The sequence below is a fragment of the Trichoderma breve genome, chromosome 5 (assembly GCF_028502605.1).
Source record: "Trichoderma breve strain T069 chromosome 5, whole genome shotgun sequence".
Taxonomy (NCBI): domain Eukaryota; kingdom Fungi; phylum Ascomycota; class Sordariomycetes; order Hypocreales; family Hypocreaceae; genus Trichoderma; species Trichoderma breve.
In genome coordinates, this window is record NC_079236.1 from 4,040,572 (window position 1) to 4,054,136 (window position 13,565).

At 45.9% G+C, this 13,565-nt stretch overlaps 6 protein-coding genes across 6 annotated transcripts; 2 read left to right on the forward strand and 4 right to left on the reverse strand.

Annotated features, from left to right (window-relative positions):
- Positions 1–774: 774 nt before the first annotated feature.
- Positions 775–1,851, reverse strand: T069G_08858 (uncharacterized protein; the record flags this gene model as incomplete). Its single annotated transcript, XM_056176068.1, has 1 exon — positions 775–1,851. One exon carries the CDS (start codon positions 1,849–1,851, stop codon positions 775–777), a length of 1,077 nt encoding a protein of 358 aa, XP_056027017.1.
- A 575-nt stretch (positions 1,852–2,426) lies between these two features.
- Positions 2,427–3,811, reverse strand: T069G_08859 (uncharacterized protein; the record flags this gene model as incomplete). Its single annotated transcript, XM_056176069.1, has 4 exons — positions 2,427–3,020; positions 3,072–3,251; positions 3,309–3,454; positions 3,523–3,811. 4 exons carry the CDS (start codon positions 3,809–3,811, stop codon positions 2,427–2,429), a joined length of 1,209 nt encoding a protein of 402 aa, XP_056027018.1.
- Positions 3,812–5,712: 1,901 nt separating this feature from the next.
- Positions 5,713–7,207, reverse strand: T069G_08860 (o-methyltransferase domain-containing protein; the record flags this gene model as incomplete). The annotated part of the gene is made up of 4 exons (XM_056176070.1): positions 5,713–6,243; positions 6,342–6,443; positions 6,519–6,905; positions 6,965–7,207. 4 exons carry the CDS (start codon positions 7,205–7,207, stop codon positions 5,713–5,715), a joined length of 1,263 nt encoding a protein of 420 aa, XP_056027019.1.
- A 1,007-nt stretch (positions 7,208–8,214) lies between these two features.
- Positions 8,215–9,675, forward strand: T069G_08861 (methyltransferase domain-containing protein; the record flags this gene model as incomplete). The annotated part of the gene is made up of 2 exons (XM_056176071.1): positions 8,215–9,228; positions 9,307–9,675. The coding sequence occupies 2 exons, from the start codon at positions 8,215–8,217 to the stop codon at positions 9,673–9,675; spliced, it is 1,383 nt and encodes a 460-aa protein (XP_056027020.1).
- Positions 9,676–10,632: 957 nt separating this feature from the next.
- On the reverse strand, positions 10,633–11,574 carry T069G_08862 (alpha/beta hydrolase fold domain-containing protein; the record flags this gene model as incomplete). The annotated part of the gene is made up of 2 exons (XM_056176072.1): positions 10,633–11,225; positions 11,280–11,574. 2 exons carry the CDS (start codon positions 11,572–11,574, stop codon positions 10,633–10,635), a joined length of 888 nt encoding a protein of 295 aa, XP_056027021.1.
- Positions 11,575–12,075: 501 nt separating this feature from the next.
- Positions 12,076–13,171, forward strand: T069G_08863 (short chain dehydrogenase domain-containing protein; the record flags this gene model as incomplete). The annotated part of the gene is made up of 2 exons (XM_056176073.1): positions 12,076–12,436; positions 12,495–13,171. 2 exons carry the CDS (start codon positions 12,076–12,078, stop codon positions 13,169–13,171), a joined length of 1,038 nt encoding a protein of 345 aa, XP_056027022.1.
- Positions 13,172–13,565: the final 394 nt, after the last annotated feature.

The following is a 13,565-nucleotide window of genomic DNA, read 5'->3' on the forward strand; positions in this document are numbered from 1 at the left end:
TTCCCAAGTGTTGGCCGTGCCAGTGGCCGAATCAGAGACAAGCCAGACAAGAAACGCTATTTGCAGCCCCCAACGCAACGTCAGGAGCAAGGCAGCCTGGCAAATCAGGTAAAACACAAGTCAAGGTTCCAGTCAGTTGTGAATTGGTAGAAGAGGGTGGCATTCGTCCCATGCGGCTCAAGCCACATGGATTTAGGCCTTACGCTCTGAAAACTTCTTCTTTTGTAACATCTAACCGTTTCATACAGGTTGCTTCAACATCTATACGCTAAGTCACAATCATTGTTTCTAATGTAACTCAAACAATCAACTCTTACGATAGTTGCCTATAGACCTGAGCCAAGCGTTAACTACCTCCTCATGATGTTTCGTTTGCTCTCTTCTCTTATGGCCAATTCTGACACACTAACTCAAGTGACAGTATCTTAAATAGCATATCTTAAGCATAGCGAGAAATGCTGTTGCCTTCAGAGGCCTAAAGAGGGCAGCGTAGCACCTTGTTTCTTCAAACCATATGATATCCAAAAAGCCGAAACGTGTGGGTGAATAGTGTAGCATTTTAACATCCTGTCATCTTTTAATAACCCCCAAACATACGGGCACTAATGCCTAGGCTACTTAGTTTCCTCTGCAGATGTTCGTGACTACCCTCTTTCTGGACATAATTTCCATCCGTGGAATGCATGACAGACATATGATTTATCGCCTATGACGCACCGCCTCTACTACTGATATACAGCTCATCTGTCAAACACTAGTAGCTACTCGTATGTATCAAAAGCTGAACCCCCTAGTATCGAGAGCCTGCACTTTGCCTCCTTCCGTTGTACCGTTTATTTTCCCACCGCCAGTGGTTACATAAAGAACATGCGAATCCCGCCTTGTTCTCCCAAACCGACAGGCCGTTGCCGTCGCAACTTCGAAAGAGCTGGCCGCGCCAGCAACACGGACATATCTGCCATCTGGAGCAGCCGCAAGTACTTTGTTTTCCGAATTTGTAGCTATCCACTTGATGTTTCTGTCGTCGGGGCCAAATATGAAGTCATCCAGTGCCTCCGACGGTAGGGTAATTATTTTCTCGGGTGCGGTGTTGATAGGTGCATATCCATTCTTGTCAATTTTGATTCGATACATGGAGGTTTCAAGGCTGCCCGTTGACGGATTGGTTGTTGATGTATCATTTGTAAACCATAAAAACCCATCGTGGATGTGAATACCGTTAATGCCAATAGTTACGGGCTGTGATGGGGCAGTGTCCTGTGGCGGGAATTGAGCCGCTTTATCCACCGTGCCCTTAACCACGTCAACACGCCAAACAGCATTCAATATCGAATCCGCTAGAAGAACTATGTGACTGCTTTGCGGAACTGTCGTCGCACCGTTGAGTAGAACCGCATCGGGAAGGGAAGTAATCGGCTTCGGATAAGAGGACTGGCCATGTCTGAAATCGATGCTCCAAAGACGAGATGTTCCTTTAACACCCCCTGTTGACTGGCTAAAGTTTCCGCCGGCAACAGCAAATACGTCTGTGGATGTTTCTACTATCCCAAATAAGCTGGTGACTGAGTCTATGGTGAATAGACGGGTAACGGTTGGCGAGAGACAGTCCAAGTCAGAAACCTCATATAGTGTAGCGTCTGGCAGGAAACTTGTGAGAAGAAGATTGCCGTTAGCTCGAACAGCAATATTCTCAATCCATGTGCCGGCGGGAAATTGAGCAATGACATGACTTGGAAGAAGGTGCGATTCGCGATGGTCCAATCGGTGAAATGAAGGCGGCGGCAATGCGGCCAGCGAGGCGACCAGAGTCAGAAAACTGCAAGTTGCTAGAAACAATGACTTGAAGGCCATTATTGCTGTAATTTTTTTGAAGAATTCCAATTGACCAATGTTTCCACAGCACTTAAAATGCAAATTTACAAAACGAAAATGTTCTGAAGTCAAGATATGTTCTCAAAAGACACAATAATAACAAGACTAGTAGTAAATAAATAATTAAAAATCGGTTATCGCCCAACTTCACAGCCCATCACTAGCAGATCCTACTGACGTAAATACATGCGACTTGCTGTGAGCCTTGCTCATAGCGTGGGATCCTTCAACCTTGGAAAACGATCTGATTGAACCAACTAGAAGTTGGATGAAGGATCGCTGAATCCTTCAGAGTCATCTCATCAGACATATAATACTCCACAAATTTTGAGATCTCCCTTGCAAAGGCTTACTACTAGAGTGAAAACCCCACTGATAGTCCATCCAAGCTACCGGTTAAATTCGTCATTCACTCATATTCTTTGGGCACAATGCAGTCATCGGCGAAAAAACGAGCCAATCATGTCGATAATCTCATCATCAACATAAAATTCCCGTATATTCAGCTACTTAAGTAGTTTTCATGAAGTTTTCCGTACTCCGTGAATCTATAACTAAGGAATCATCTTGGCCGCCCTCATCAGATCAAAGGCCTCTGTGTAATTCTTTAATACATCTGAGCTCTTCTCAAATCCCGTGGCTGCAAACTTGGTCAAGTCATACTGCCGATCGAATATGGGCATTGATGTGAGCACATCCATGAATTCCCAGCTAGTTTTCTCAATAATACCTGGGATTAAACCATGCTTAGTCTCAAAGCTCGCCCATTCATCGCGATGTTGAGTCATGTATGCGGCCACGCCAAGACTGGGCGTTTCCTCTGGGGCAATGCCTTCAAGGCCAAACAGGTCGCAAATTGACGCCCATTTCTCGGCCCAATTATTTCCCTTGGTGACTGGAGAATCTCCAACATTATAAACCTCGCCATTTGGTGCCTCTTTCAAACTGGAAGCAAAGATGTGTGCTCTAGCCAAGGTCGTTTGTCCAATTTCGGTGTAGTGACTGTTATAGACAGCCAGAGGACCAGGATAGGGAAGAGGCTTCTTTGTCCCCGACGAGTTTTTATCGCGGTATGCGTAAAAGCTAAGGAAAATACCCAAAGCTTGAACATAATTCATCGCATTACCGCCACCGGGGACAAAGCCAATCTAGATTCCATCAGTCAAGCGCTATTATCGTCAGTCACAAAGGGGGCTTACCACTAAATCTGGGCGAATCTCTGCAAAACGCCAACTCTTTCCAGCGGAAAGTTTTTGGAGTGCATCATACTGAGCATAATAGAAGACTTGATCCTCGTATGGCTGAGGAATTCGCGGGTCTGTCTCCTTGGCAGGGACTTTGGGAAATCCCAGTTGCGGAACATGCACATAACCGTATGACTATCGAATGGGAAGTCAGTATATATTAGCAACCTGGGGTTGATCGGGCGCAACAACCTTGCCTCCAGTTTGCAAAGTCCAAAACCTCAATTTTGGACTGACTCTCTCAACTGCCTGAACTGCCGTTTCAAGTATGCGAACATTGACCTCTTTGAGGATGTCAAAGCCTTCGAAATCTGAAGCTCCAGCGGGTTGAACATATGCTAAAAAGAGCATTCATTTTAGTTTTCTGCAACGATGCTTTCGGAAAGGGGTTGGTTCTAAGTCATACCCGCAAAGTACACATCAGTCACATCCTTGATGCCTTCAATATCCGCCAGCTTAGCCACCACATCATCTATGCTCTTGGTGAGGTCAATGCCATGAGCCAGCGTAAGGCGGCTATCTTCGGGCAGAAAAGACGTCGATTTGTCTAACGGTCGATTTGTGAGGCCAATAACACGGCGAAATGCCGTGGTGGTGGGATACTTCAGGGCTTCGCGCAAAAGAGCCCATCCAGTGATGCCGGAAGCTCCAAACACCAAGGCGGTGCGATTTTCAATAGTAGAGATGGAAGACATTTCGGTAATATTTGATGAGTAGTTGTGAAGTAGAAAATGAAGACAAGTTGTTTTACTTTGTGAGCAAGAAATTGTCTGGCCACTCTGAAGTCATTAAATACCTAGTGTATATATATGCTTTTGCTAGCAAAAGAAATGCAATTACTATTCAAAACTTCATTGTTCCAACTACGTGAAGCCGGAAGACGAAGTTTGCCCGTGTTTCCATTCCGGCGGACTTTGCACAAGACTCGAAATCACATTCATGAAGCCCCAGATACACTGAAAAAAAATCCAATCTCAAGCGAAGTCTCCCTTGCGCCCTCTGTCGCGAAGACCAATTTGGCGGAGCGAGAGCGAAAACGACTTAAGCTGGTCCCAGAGAAATGACTAATCGCGCCGTCGCCGAATTCGATCCCTGTAGCATCCAGCCAATAAAGAGGCGTTGTTCCGGGGCTAGAGCTGACCAAGACGGCATCAAGAATTCATCCTTCTCGATCGCGTCTCCGTCATTGTCCGCCGCTCCGCCAAAGTCGGACGAGAAGCAATGATACTCCGCACTATGAATTTTTATCATGTGCCTGCTACCATCTAGTTTACTCCTGAAATCAATGGTCCGCTGCGGAATTTTTCTTGAGTCTGTCGGGAATTATTCCCGCTATTTTTTCCATAGGATGATGCGATTGTGTTGGTATGAACAAGCACTACTTTGTACCTCTCTTTCTACTCACGTAAGAAGCCATCAACACTTGCAATAGAAACCTACTCGTAGATACCTAGTAGGTATTAAGCCACGCGGAGTACATATTTTAAAGTTCGCCTTGTTTATTCCATAATTCAGGCTTTGGCAGCATGATAGGCAGAGTATTTCATGATATACTGCGCGCACGAAGTCTTGTTTTGCTACTCTTCATTCTATTCTAATAGCGTTCATCTTCGCTACCCTACATGCTAAAAAGTGAACAGCGGGATAATATCGAGAGCAACATTTAACCCACCACTCCCGTCGATGGTACGTACTGCTTAGTAGGTACCTGCAATCATGTACCTTTGCCCTGAATTATGGAGGCAGGTACGGAATGTTTCGGGCCGAGCCTACAGACCCACTTATCCTGGGCACCTATAAAATTTCGCTTCGCTGGCGAACTTTTCAATTTTCTTTTTCTTTTTCTTCTTTACGTCGACAATACTTCAGTATGTGCACCCCCAACTGCTGCCTATCACTGCAACGACAGCTTGCTAACAAATCCCCTACAGGAGAATCATTTCTATAGTATTCGTCTCTTGCTTTGGTTCCCAAAAGAGCCATCGAATCCACCCTGGTTGATGATTGTATATCCTCGATATCCAAGAGTGAATATTTTTGGTCCTCTCGAACCATCCGGAAGGATGGCGGTAGAAGCCTCGTGCATCTGCTGTATAGAGAGTTGTTTTTCTCTTGATGATCTCGACCCCGTCGATGGTCTGCCTTCGAGCGCATTGGCGGGGTGGATGTCGATGGACGTCTGACAGGCTTTTTTTCTTTTCATTACATTTCTGAGGCTTGCCTTGGATGTGAAGAAGAGTCGGCTTCACGTGTCAGTTTTTTATTTCCCCACGCCGCTCTGTTGGATAATTTTTTCTCGTCCACAAAGAGTTCCGATACAGGCTTAGCGATGCTTCTTCAAATGCGTATCACTGGCCAACAGTCTTCGCTTCTTGATCTATAGAACGTACTGAACTAAGTTCAGCTCTGTGGCAAATTCGTGATGCTCTTAATTTTAATCGTGAAGAGTGCAAGAGGTTGATGGCATTGCTTACCGCGGTTTTTATGAGAAAGAGATCACAATATATGGAGGTTCTTATAACGTCTAGTAGATACACCTAAGTAGGTATGAAGTGTGTAAAGTACGGAGAAATCTTAAACGTCAATATATCTCGTGCTATGCGTTGAAGACAATGTCGATGATCCCCATTGGTGATCCGACCACAGTATAGAACCCTTTCAGGTCAAAGCGACTATCAGCACGCTTGACGACTTCAGTCCAATCTGACGCCTTGCGCTCTTTCGAATTGTGGTTTACAAACATCTGTAAATCGACAGCTCCGAGAAGTCTTCGGGTTGAGAGCGGTACTACGGGCTTGCCTTGCTCATCATGATCTGGGGGAATAATATTGTCAAAAATGATGATGTGCACTCCAGACTTGAGCACCGGAAGTAAGTTCCGTAAGATCTGCACTACGTATTTGTCGGACCAGTCATGGAAAATCGACTTAAATAGATAGGCATCGGCTGTGAGAGTTTGTGGTTCGAAGAAATTGTACGCATTGAATGAGATGCGTGATGCGTGTTCGGTTGAAGTTATTACCTCATTAAAACTGGGTTCGACATCTGGAAAGTCTTGAACAATCAGTTTCAGCTTAGGATGGGCTTTTGCAAGTAGAAGACTGATGTGTCCCGTCGATCCGCCAACCTGTGAAAGAGCATCAGTTAGCACACACGTCATTGTCGTCTTGTTACAATAGACGACAGGAGGAGAAGGAACAGAAAGAGAAATCGGCATCCACATACATCTACCACAGTGGCATTTCCAAGACTCTCCCAGTCAAACTTTTCGAGTACCTGAGCCGTCAGTTGCGTCTGAGATAATGCCTTCATGGCTAAAGCGAATCGCTCGGCACGATATCCTTTCGGCCTCCCAGGCTCTTCATACGACTCGGCAAATGCCCAGTAGGCCTTTCCACGGACCTTCCCTCTGTCGCTTGCCAAATATTGGGGACAATGCTCTTCTTCCTCGCTATGTGTTTTATGTCCGACGTAAAACTTCTGGAGAGCGTCTACTCCGACTGTAGCAGCGGGACGCACGTCTTCCATGCAGTGTCCTATGAATGCACTTCTGGCGGCGTCGCGAGCAACGTAAGCAGATGCTGCTGAATGCACGATACGATCTGATCCGGGCGCTTCTTCAAGGAAAAAGAACATGGTGAGCGCTTGCTTCAAGAACCGACGGACTGTCACTTCGGGAAGCTGGATAGCAGCGGCAATCTCAGCATAGCTGCTAGAACCGTTTAGCGGGACAAGATGCCAGATATCGAAACGATTGAGAAAGTCCAGTATCAGTCCGTCGGCATTCGGCTTGAAAATATGTCAGCTATAATGAACAACCAAGGAAGCTACGAAGACAGGAAACTTACAAAAAGACACTGCTGGATCAAGTATTCAGTTGGCCCAGTAGCTAGATGTAGCATCTTCGTCAGAGTTTCGACAAGCTGCAATCGAGGACCCTGCACCTCGGGAGCAGGCGAAAGGAGGTCGGGAGCATCTTCAGAGAATGATGGCTGCGGACTGTTGCGTTCCTGAAGCGCAGTGGTCAGAGTAGTTGTCAAACCAACAACACGAGCGGCAAGGCTCTCGAGTGTAAGGTCTGATTGGGCCATGCTAAAGATATTGAATCAAAGATACCGCATATGGACATACAAGACGCAATAGTTCTTGCTCCTTCTATTATATAGACCTCGTATATAACCTTATCCGGAGTATTAATAGGTAGTGTGACATTGACACACTTTAGAAGCAAGATGTAATAGAAAAGATGAGGAAATTAAACCCCAATTGGAAATCGTGGTGTAAAGAGAAAAATAAAGGAAAAGAGCCGCTGCAGGAGCAAGTGCGCAAGGCTCATCTTTACGGGAGCTATAATTGTTAGTGGGTGGCCACAAAACGCCATCCGCGTATTTACAATATCGGCTTCTCTTGTCATAGCAGAACACATGTATACCATTGGTGGGACTGTTGCTTGGGCATGTAAAGTACTACTCAAATAGTGATAGATATCGCATGTATCCAATCAATTACAGTGGATATCTGGAGCTTGTAGACTATAGAGGTAAAATGACGAGTTCCTTTTTCTTCTTCTTTTTTATCGTTTTTTGTATAAATGTATACGGTACGTCCATTATACCTACATCGAGTACACTATGCAGAGTCTCATAGCATAGCGCATCAGCGTTCGGAGCATTGTGAAAGATGCCCTGTGGGCGATGTTTAGAGAAAGTGGCTAAATAGCGTACGAACAAGATAGATAAAAAAATAGCCTGATGTGGTCTCATTCTCAAATTGTATAGTTGTAGCCAGTGAATCGGTGAATTTACAGCCGGCACATTCTTTACCTATTAATTTATTCCCCTGTATCTGCCTCTCACTCCGGCGACTTTTTCTGATGAATAGCGGCATTTGCAAAGAGTAAGCCTACAAATGCAGACTTAGCCAACTACCTATCTGGTGTAGTCAGGTATAGATTAGTGGGCTGTCCACTGTATTGACCACATCGTATCGTTCAATAGTTCAAAGTTTGCGGAATTCTCTTAAATGTACCCTTTACAGTGTTCGTCCTTTACGCTCCATCTAACCACTGGTTTCCAGCAAAACTAGAGCAGAAAAAGAAATGGTAGCTCAAAAGGTAACGAGCGGAGAGTTACTCGAGAAAGTTCGTGAAATTTTCTGTGATGTTACTGGTTTAGATGCGGACGAAGTCGAGGAGGACTCAGAACTAGATGAGCTTGGAGTCGACACTATCTTGGCCAAAGAGCTGGCACGGAAGCTCAGTGGATTCTCTGGTCGCACGGTAGAGAGCAGCCGGATCCTGGAATCGGAAAATTTTATAAGTGTTGTTCACTACATACAGTCCATTCTCGACGTTGGAAATGAAACAACAAGTGGCAATGACAAAGAGACACCATCCAGAAAACAGGCAAAGGACCCAAGGTCCGCTGCCACCAATGATACTCTTGCAGCTTCTGTAATTCAAGAGGCATTCAGTTCAACAAAGCAAATCACAGATGAACTCATTGTCGATGGCCATATGGGGAATTACTGTGGCGAGGTGATGCCCAGATCAACAGAGCTCTGCATAGCATATCTGGTTGAGGCATTCGAGCAGCTTGGCTGTAGCATCCGGTCAGCGAAGCCAGGAGATAAGCTCAAGCGCGTTCCATATTTACCGAAATATGACAAATTCATGGAGCTCTTCTATGAACTGCTTCGCGAACAAGCTCTGATAGAAATGGATGGGTCCGAAATTGTCCGAGCATCACAAAATTGTCCAGCCAAACCAGCGACCGAATTACTCGAAGATTTACTTCAAGATGAGCCCTCTCATGCACCAGAGTTTAATCTCGTACAGGTGACTGGACCATCATTAGCTGATTGCCTATCTGGCAAGCAAGATGGGATCGCACTTATCTTCGGCACAGCCCAGGGCCGTCAACGGGTTTCAGATCTCTATGCCCTATCTCCAATCAATCGCGTCTGGATACATCAGCTTGCCTATTTCCTGGAACAGCTCGTTAAGAGAGTGCCTCAAAATGGGCAACCGCTAAGAATCATGGAGCTGGGAGCGGGCACCGGCGGCACAACATCGACGGTGATACCTGTCTTGGCACGGCTCGGAGTGCCTATCGTGTATACCATGACGGACATTTCAGCCTCCTTAGTGGCTGCTGCGAAAAGAAAGTATCGCGAATACCCATCTATGCAGTTCAAGGTGGTCGATGTTGAATCACAACCTAACCCGGAGCTGTTACGCAGTCAACACATCATTCTCTCTACAGCGTGCATCCATGCGACGCGGAGCCTTCCAGTCTCCCTGAAAAATATTTATAGTATGTTGCGACCGGACGGGTTTGTGATGCTTTTGGAGCAGACACAACAAATTCCATGGGTGGACTTCGTCTTTGGGCTCCTGGAAGGCTGGTGGTTGTTTGAAGATGGGCGTCATCATGCACTTGCGCCTGTTACTCATTGGGAGAAAATAATGAAGCAAGTGGGCTTCGGCCATGTGGACTGGACGGCAGGGGAGCGTCCAGAAGCAGGATTGCAGCGCTTGATTATTGGGTATGCGAGTTAGCGGTTCTGTAGATTCCGCATTGAACTTGAAGGGCGGTGAACTTTCTGAGGTCTGAATACAACTGGCTTGATAGCTATTACGAGACAGAAGTATTCTGTCTGGCCGAGGGTTCTCCCCTACAGATATTTAACGATAGTGTATGAGATATCTCTAGGTTGGTAAAATAAGGATTCAAACTTTTATACAATCGCAAAGCTACTGTGTTTAAGACGGCGCAGTATGTCTCTCTCGCACCAGCGTCAGATGGTTCTCTCCGCGGCTCGGCTTCGATGGATGTAATTTATTCCAGGGACAAGCAATAGTCTTTGTTTCTTTGAGCAACCTGTTATGACTGTGTCTCTTACAAGGGTGCTCTGTATATTTGTCAACCAATAGGGTGATACAATGTATCCGCTTGGGTTGTCGAATGTAGGGGAGGACTATTCATGTAAGCTAAGTTCGTGTTGGCATTGTTCTATTGACTAAAGGAATACAATATAACACACGCCGCCCATAATGGCAAAAAGCTAATTATGTTCTAAAATTGTATAAAAGATTTTGTTATTCATTATCATCGTTTGTCGACTTAATTTAGAAGGTATTCATTCTTACAGGTCTGATCGAAAATACTCAAATAATATGATATATCAAACACTATGTTTCCATGTACATCTACTAAGTAGTAATGCTGTAATTGATACCATCGGCTACCTAAATCCCACTGGAGCTAAAAGAACTTCGTATATTTGTACCCGAGATATTCCATCACTAGCACCATAAGTACTAAGATGTAGAAGAAAGTCTACTAGTGTATACATGTAGGACACCCAGATGCTAGACATGTTGTTATAATTCTTGTCAGGCATGGATGAAACTACCAGTGATTTTGAGAAGTGGAGAGTATTTATAAGTAAGGTACTAATGAAATAAAAACATCTGGCTCGATTACTGAAAGGAGTTCACCTTGTTACTAAGTGATTACATTCCATCCAAAACGCTTTTGATGAAACTGTATACGGCCTTTCGTGCGCGGATTCCCTCAGGCAGTTCCAATTCCCAGTTGAACCCATGCCACATACCCTCAGATACGAGCAGTTCCGTTTTACCCCCGGCCTCCCGCAACTTCCAATACAATCTCACACACTGGCTCAAAAGTATGTCCCTAGTACCGGTGTTGATGACTGTAGGCGGAAAAGGCCCGCTCAGTTCGGCGTAGACTGGTGATAATAGCTCGTCCTTTAGATCCACTCCACCAGCGTATAGAGCGCTCATTGCGCCAACAAGTACATGGTTATCGACTAGGTCACGGCCATCATTGAAAACATTCGAGTCTCCAACACCCGAGAGATCAGTGTTTGGAGTGTAAAAGGCCAAAGCAGCGGGCAGTTCAAGACCTTCGCGCTGCGCCCTCACAATAAGTGAGAGCATGATTTGGCCGCCAGCAGAGCTGCTCAGGCCGACAATGTTCTTGGCACCAAACTTGACAATCATCTCACGGTAAACAGTGAGACATTGTTCGATGGCGATGGGATATTTGACTTCGGGAGAAAGATCATAATCGACAGAGTAGACTGTCAAGCCAAGTTCACCAGCTATCATGAGGGCTGTACGCTCCCTAGCAGTACCCATGACAAAGCCTCCTCCGTGAATGTCGAAGATAACTCGTCCCTGATATTTGGGATCTGGCGAGGAAGGGCTGATAATAAGGACGGGAATGCCACCCATGGTGATATTCTCTGTTTTGAGATTGAACTTCTCAATGAGACTTTCTTCCACCGGCTCTTCCGCAGCATGAAACGCCTGCCGAGTCACGGTTACTGCCTGAATGGCTTCTATCGGGATACCCTCCGCCGCGGAGAGAAACTCGACAGCCTGAGGGCTGATGGTTGCTTCTTGTGCTGGGGTGATGGGAAGAGGCATTTTCGTATACAAAAAGTTTTGATCTGATTGATGATTTATTGTTGATGAGCTCTGGTTGATGAGTTGTAAAACATTCAACGGGGGATCTCGCATTTTATAACTTGATTATATGTATATAATTATCTACATAGAGAACCTTTATCGCCGCATTTCTGAAATCGGACATAGGCAGATGTAGCATCCCGACGTACCGGCAACTCCTTTTCACCGTATTTCATCTGATGATGGCATGAATATCGACGCTTTGCATTTCATTTCAAGACTTTCGTAGCCAATCAGATTTGGTACAGCCACTAATAGGTAGACAGCCCCTCAGTATGGAGGCGGCCGCTTCATAGTTCAGAGCGGCCGCTCGAGATATAGGAGCCGCCGCTCAAGGTATAAGAGCCGAGTCCTAGTCTCAATGTAGAAATTTTGATGACACAAGGGTCAACTATATCTTTGTCGCCCCATCTCTTCTTCTCGACACTGGGCCAGACATTTTCTTCAAACTCTGCAGTCATGAAAGGTGTTTTCCTGGACACTGTCCGCACTTCCAATGCTACCCTCAAGGCCCTCGGCCCAGGGCTTGTTGCCGTATTTGTTGGGGGCACAAGCGGTATCGGAGAGTCAATCTTGAAGGCATTCGTGGGCGCTACTGCAGCATCAAAGGTCTACGTTGTAGGTCGAAGCCAAGATGCTGCTAATCGCATTATAAAAGAGTGCCGAGAAGTCAACGAGACGAGCGAGGTGGAATTCTTACAAGCCGACGTCTCTGAGATAGCAAACGTTGACCGCGTCTGTTCCGATATTATCCAAAGAGAGAAGCGGTTGAATCTGCTAGTGTTAACGACGGGAATATTGACTGTTGACGGCAGAAACGGTACCACTCACCTCCGGCTCAATGGATAAAAATGCTAATTAATTGCCAACCTGAACAGAATCACCTGAAGGTCTCGATCGTAAAATGGCCGTCCACTATTACTCTCGCATGCGTTTCATCTCGAATTTGCTCCCACTTCTCACAAGCTCTGCGTCATCTTCCCAGCTGTCCCGCGTCATGACAGTGTTGGGTGCTGGCATCGGGAACCGCATGATAGAGAGTGATCTTGATCTGAAGTCCAACTTTTCTCTATCTAATTGCGGCGCACACTGCGGTGTAATGACGGATTTAATGCTCGAGAGATTCGCCGCTACATGGAAAGGAACAGCGTTTGTTCACACGGCTCCTGGTGTGGTAAAAACAAACCTCGGATCAGGATTGCCGACCTATTTACGAGCTGCTTTCAAAGTTGCGGGGCCATTGCTAGCTCCATGGACAGTTGGACTACAGGAGACAGGAGAGAGGCATTTGTTCATGGCGACTTCGAACCGATATCCCCCATCGGAGCTTCCGAACGACTCTAGCTGCGGCGCGCCGACTGAGAAGAATGGTGTGGCCGAGGGAAGCGATGGAGCCAGAGGGTCGGGGGCTTATTTACTGAATTGGGATGGACAGATACAGAAGCAGAATAGGGACCTACTGGAAGAATATCGGCGAACAGGCATGGTAGAGAGGATATGGAAGCACACAATGGCTGTATTTGACAGCTGCAGTAAAGACAGAAATAGCGAATGATGACACGTGTTATTCTTGCTGTTTCCAGCAATCTCAGTAATCAACAGGCGAGGGATATCCTTGAAGAACCTTGAAATCTTGCCAAGCTGTGTGTAAGAAGTTCTAGACTGTTGTGGTGACAGATGAAAATTTGACGTTGCCGTGGTATTCTTTCGCCATCGTTGCATCGGCGCTTTTTAAGTCAGAATGGCAGCTAATTAAGTTTAAGTAGTGGTCTGTGCTTTGGAGATTGACACGATCTCGAGTTCTCAAAACAAGCTACTTTTTTCACTCTGCATTCGGCCCGCCTGGATTTACCTTGGCGTTCATGGCCAACGAAGTGATGCACATTTAGCCGGCGAAACTGGTGCAACAGTGGTGTGTAGACAATACAGGTAGGTAGTAGCCTCGACAT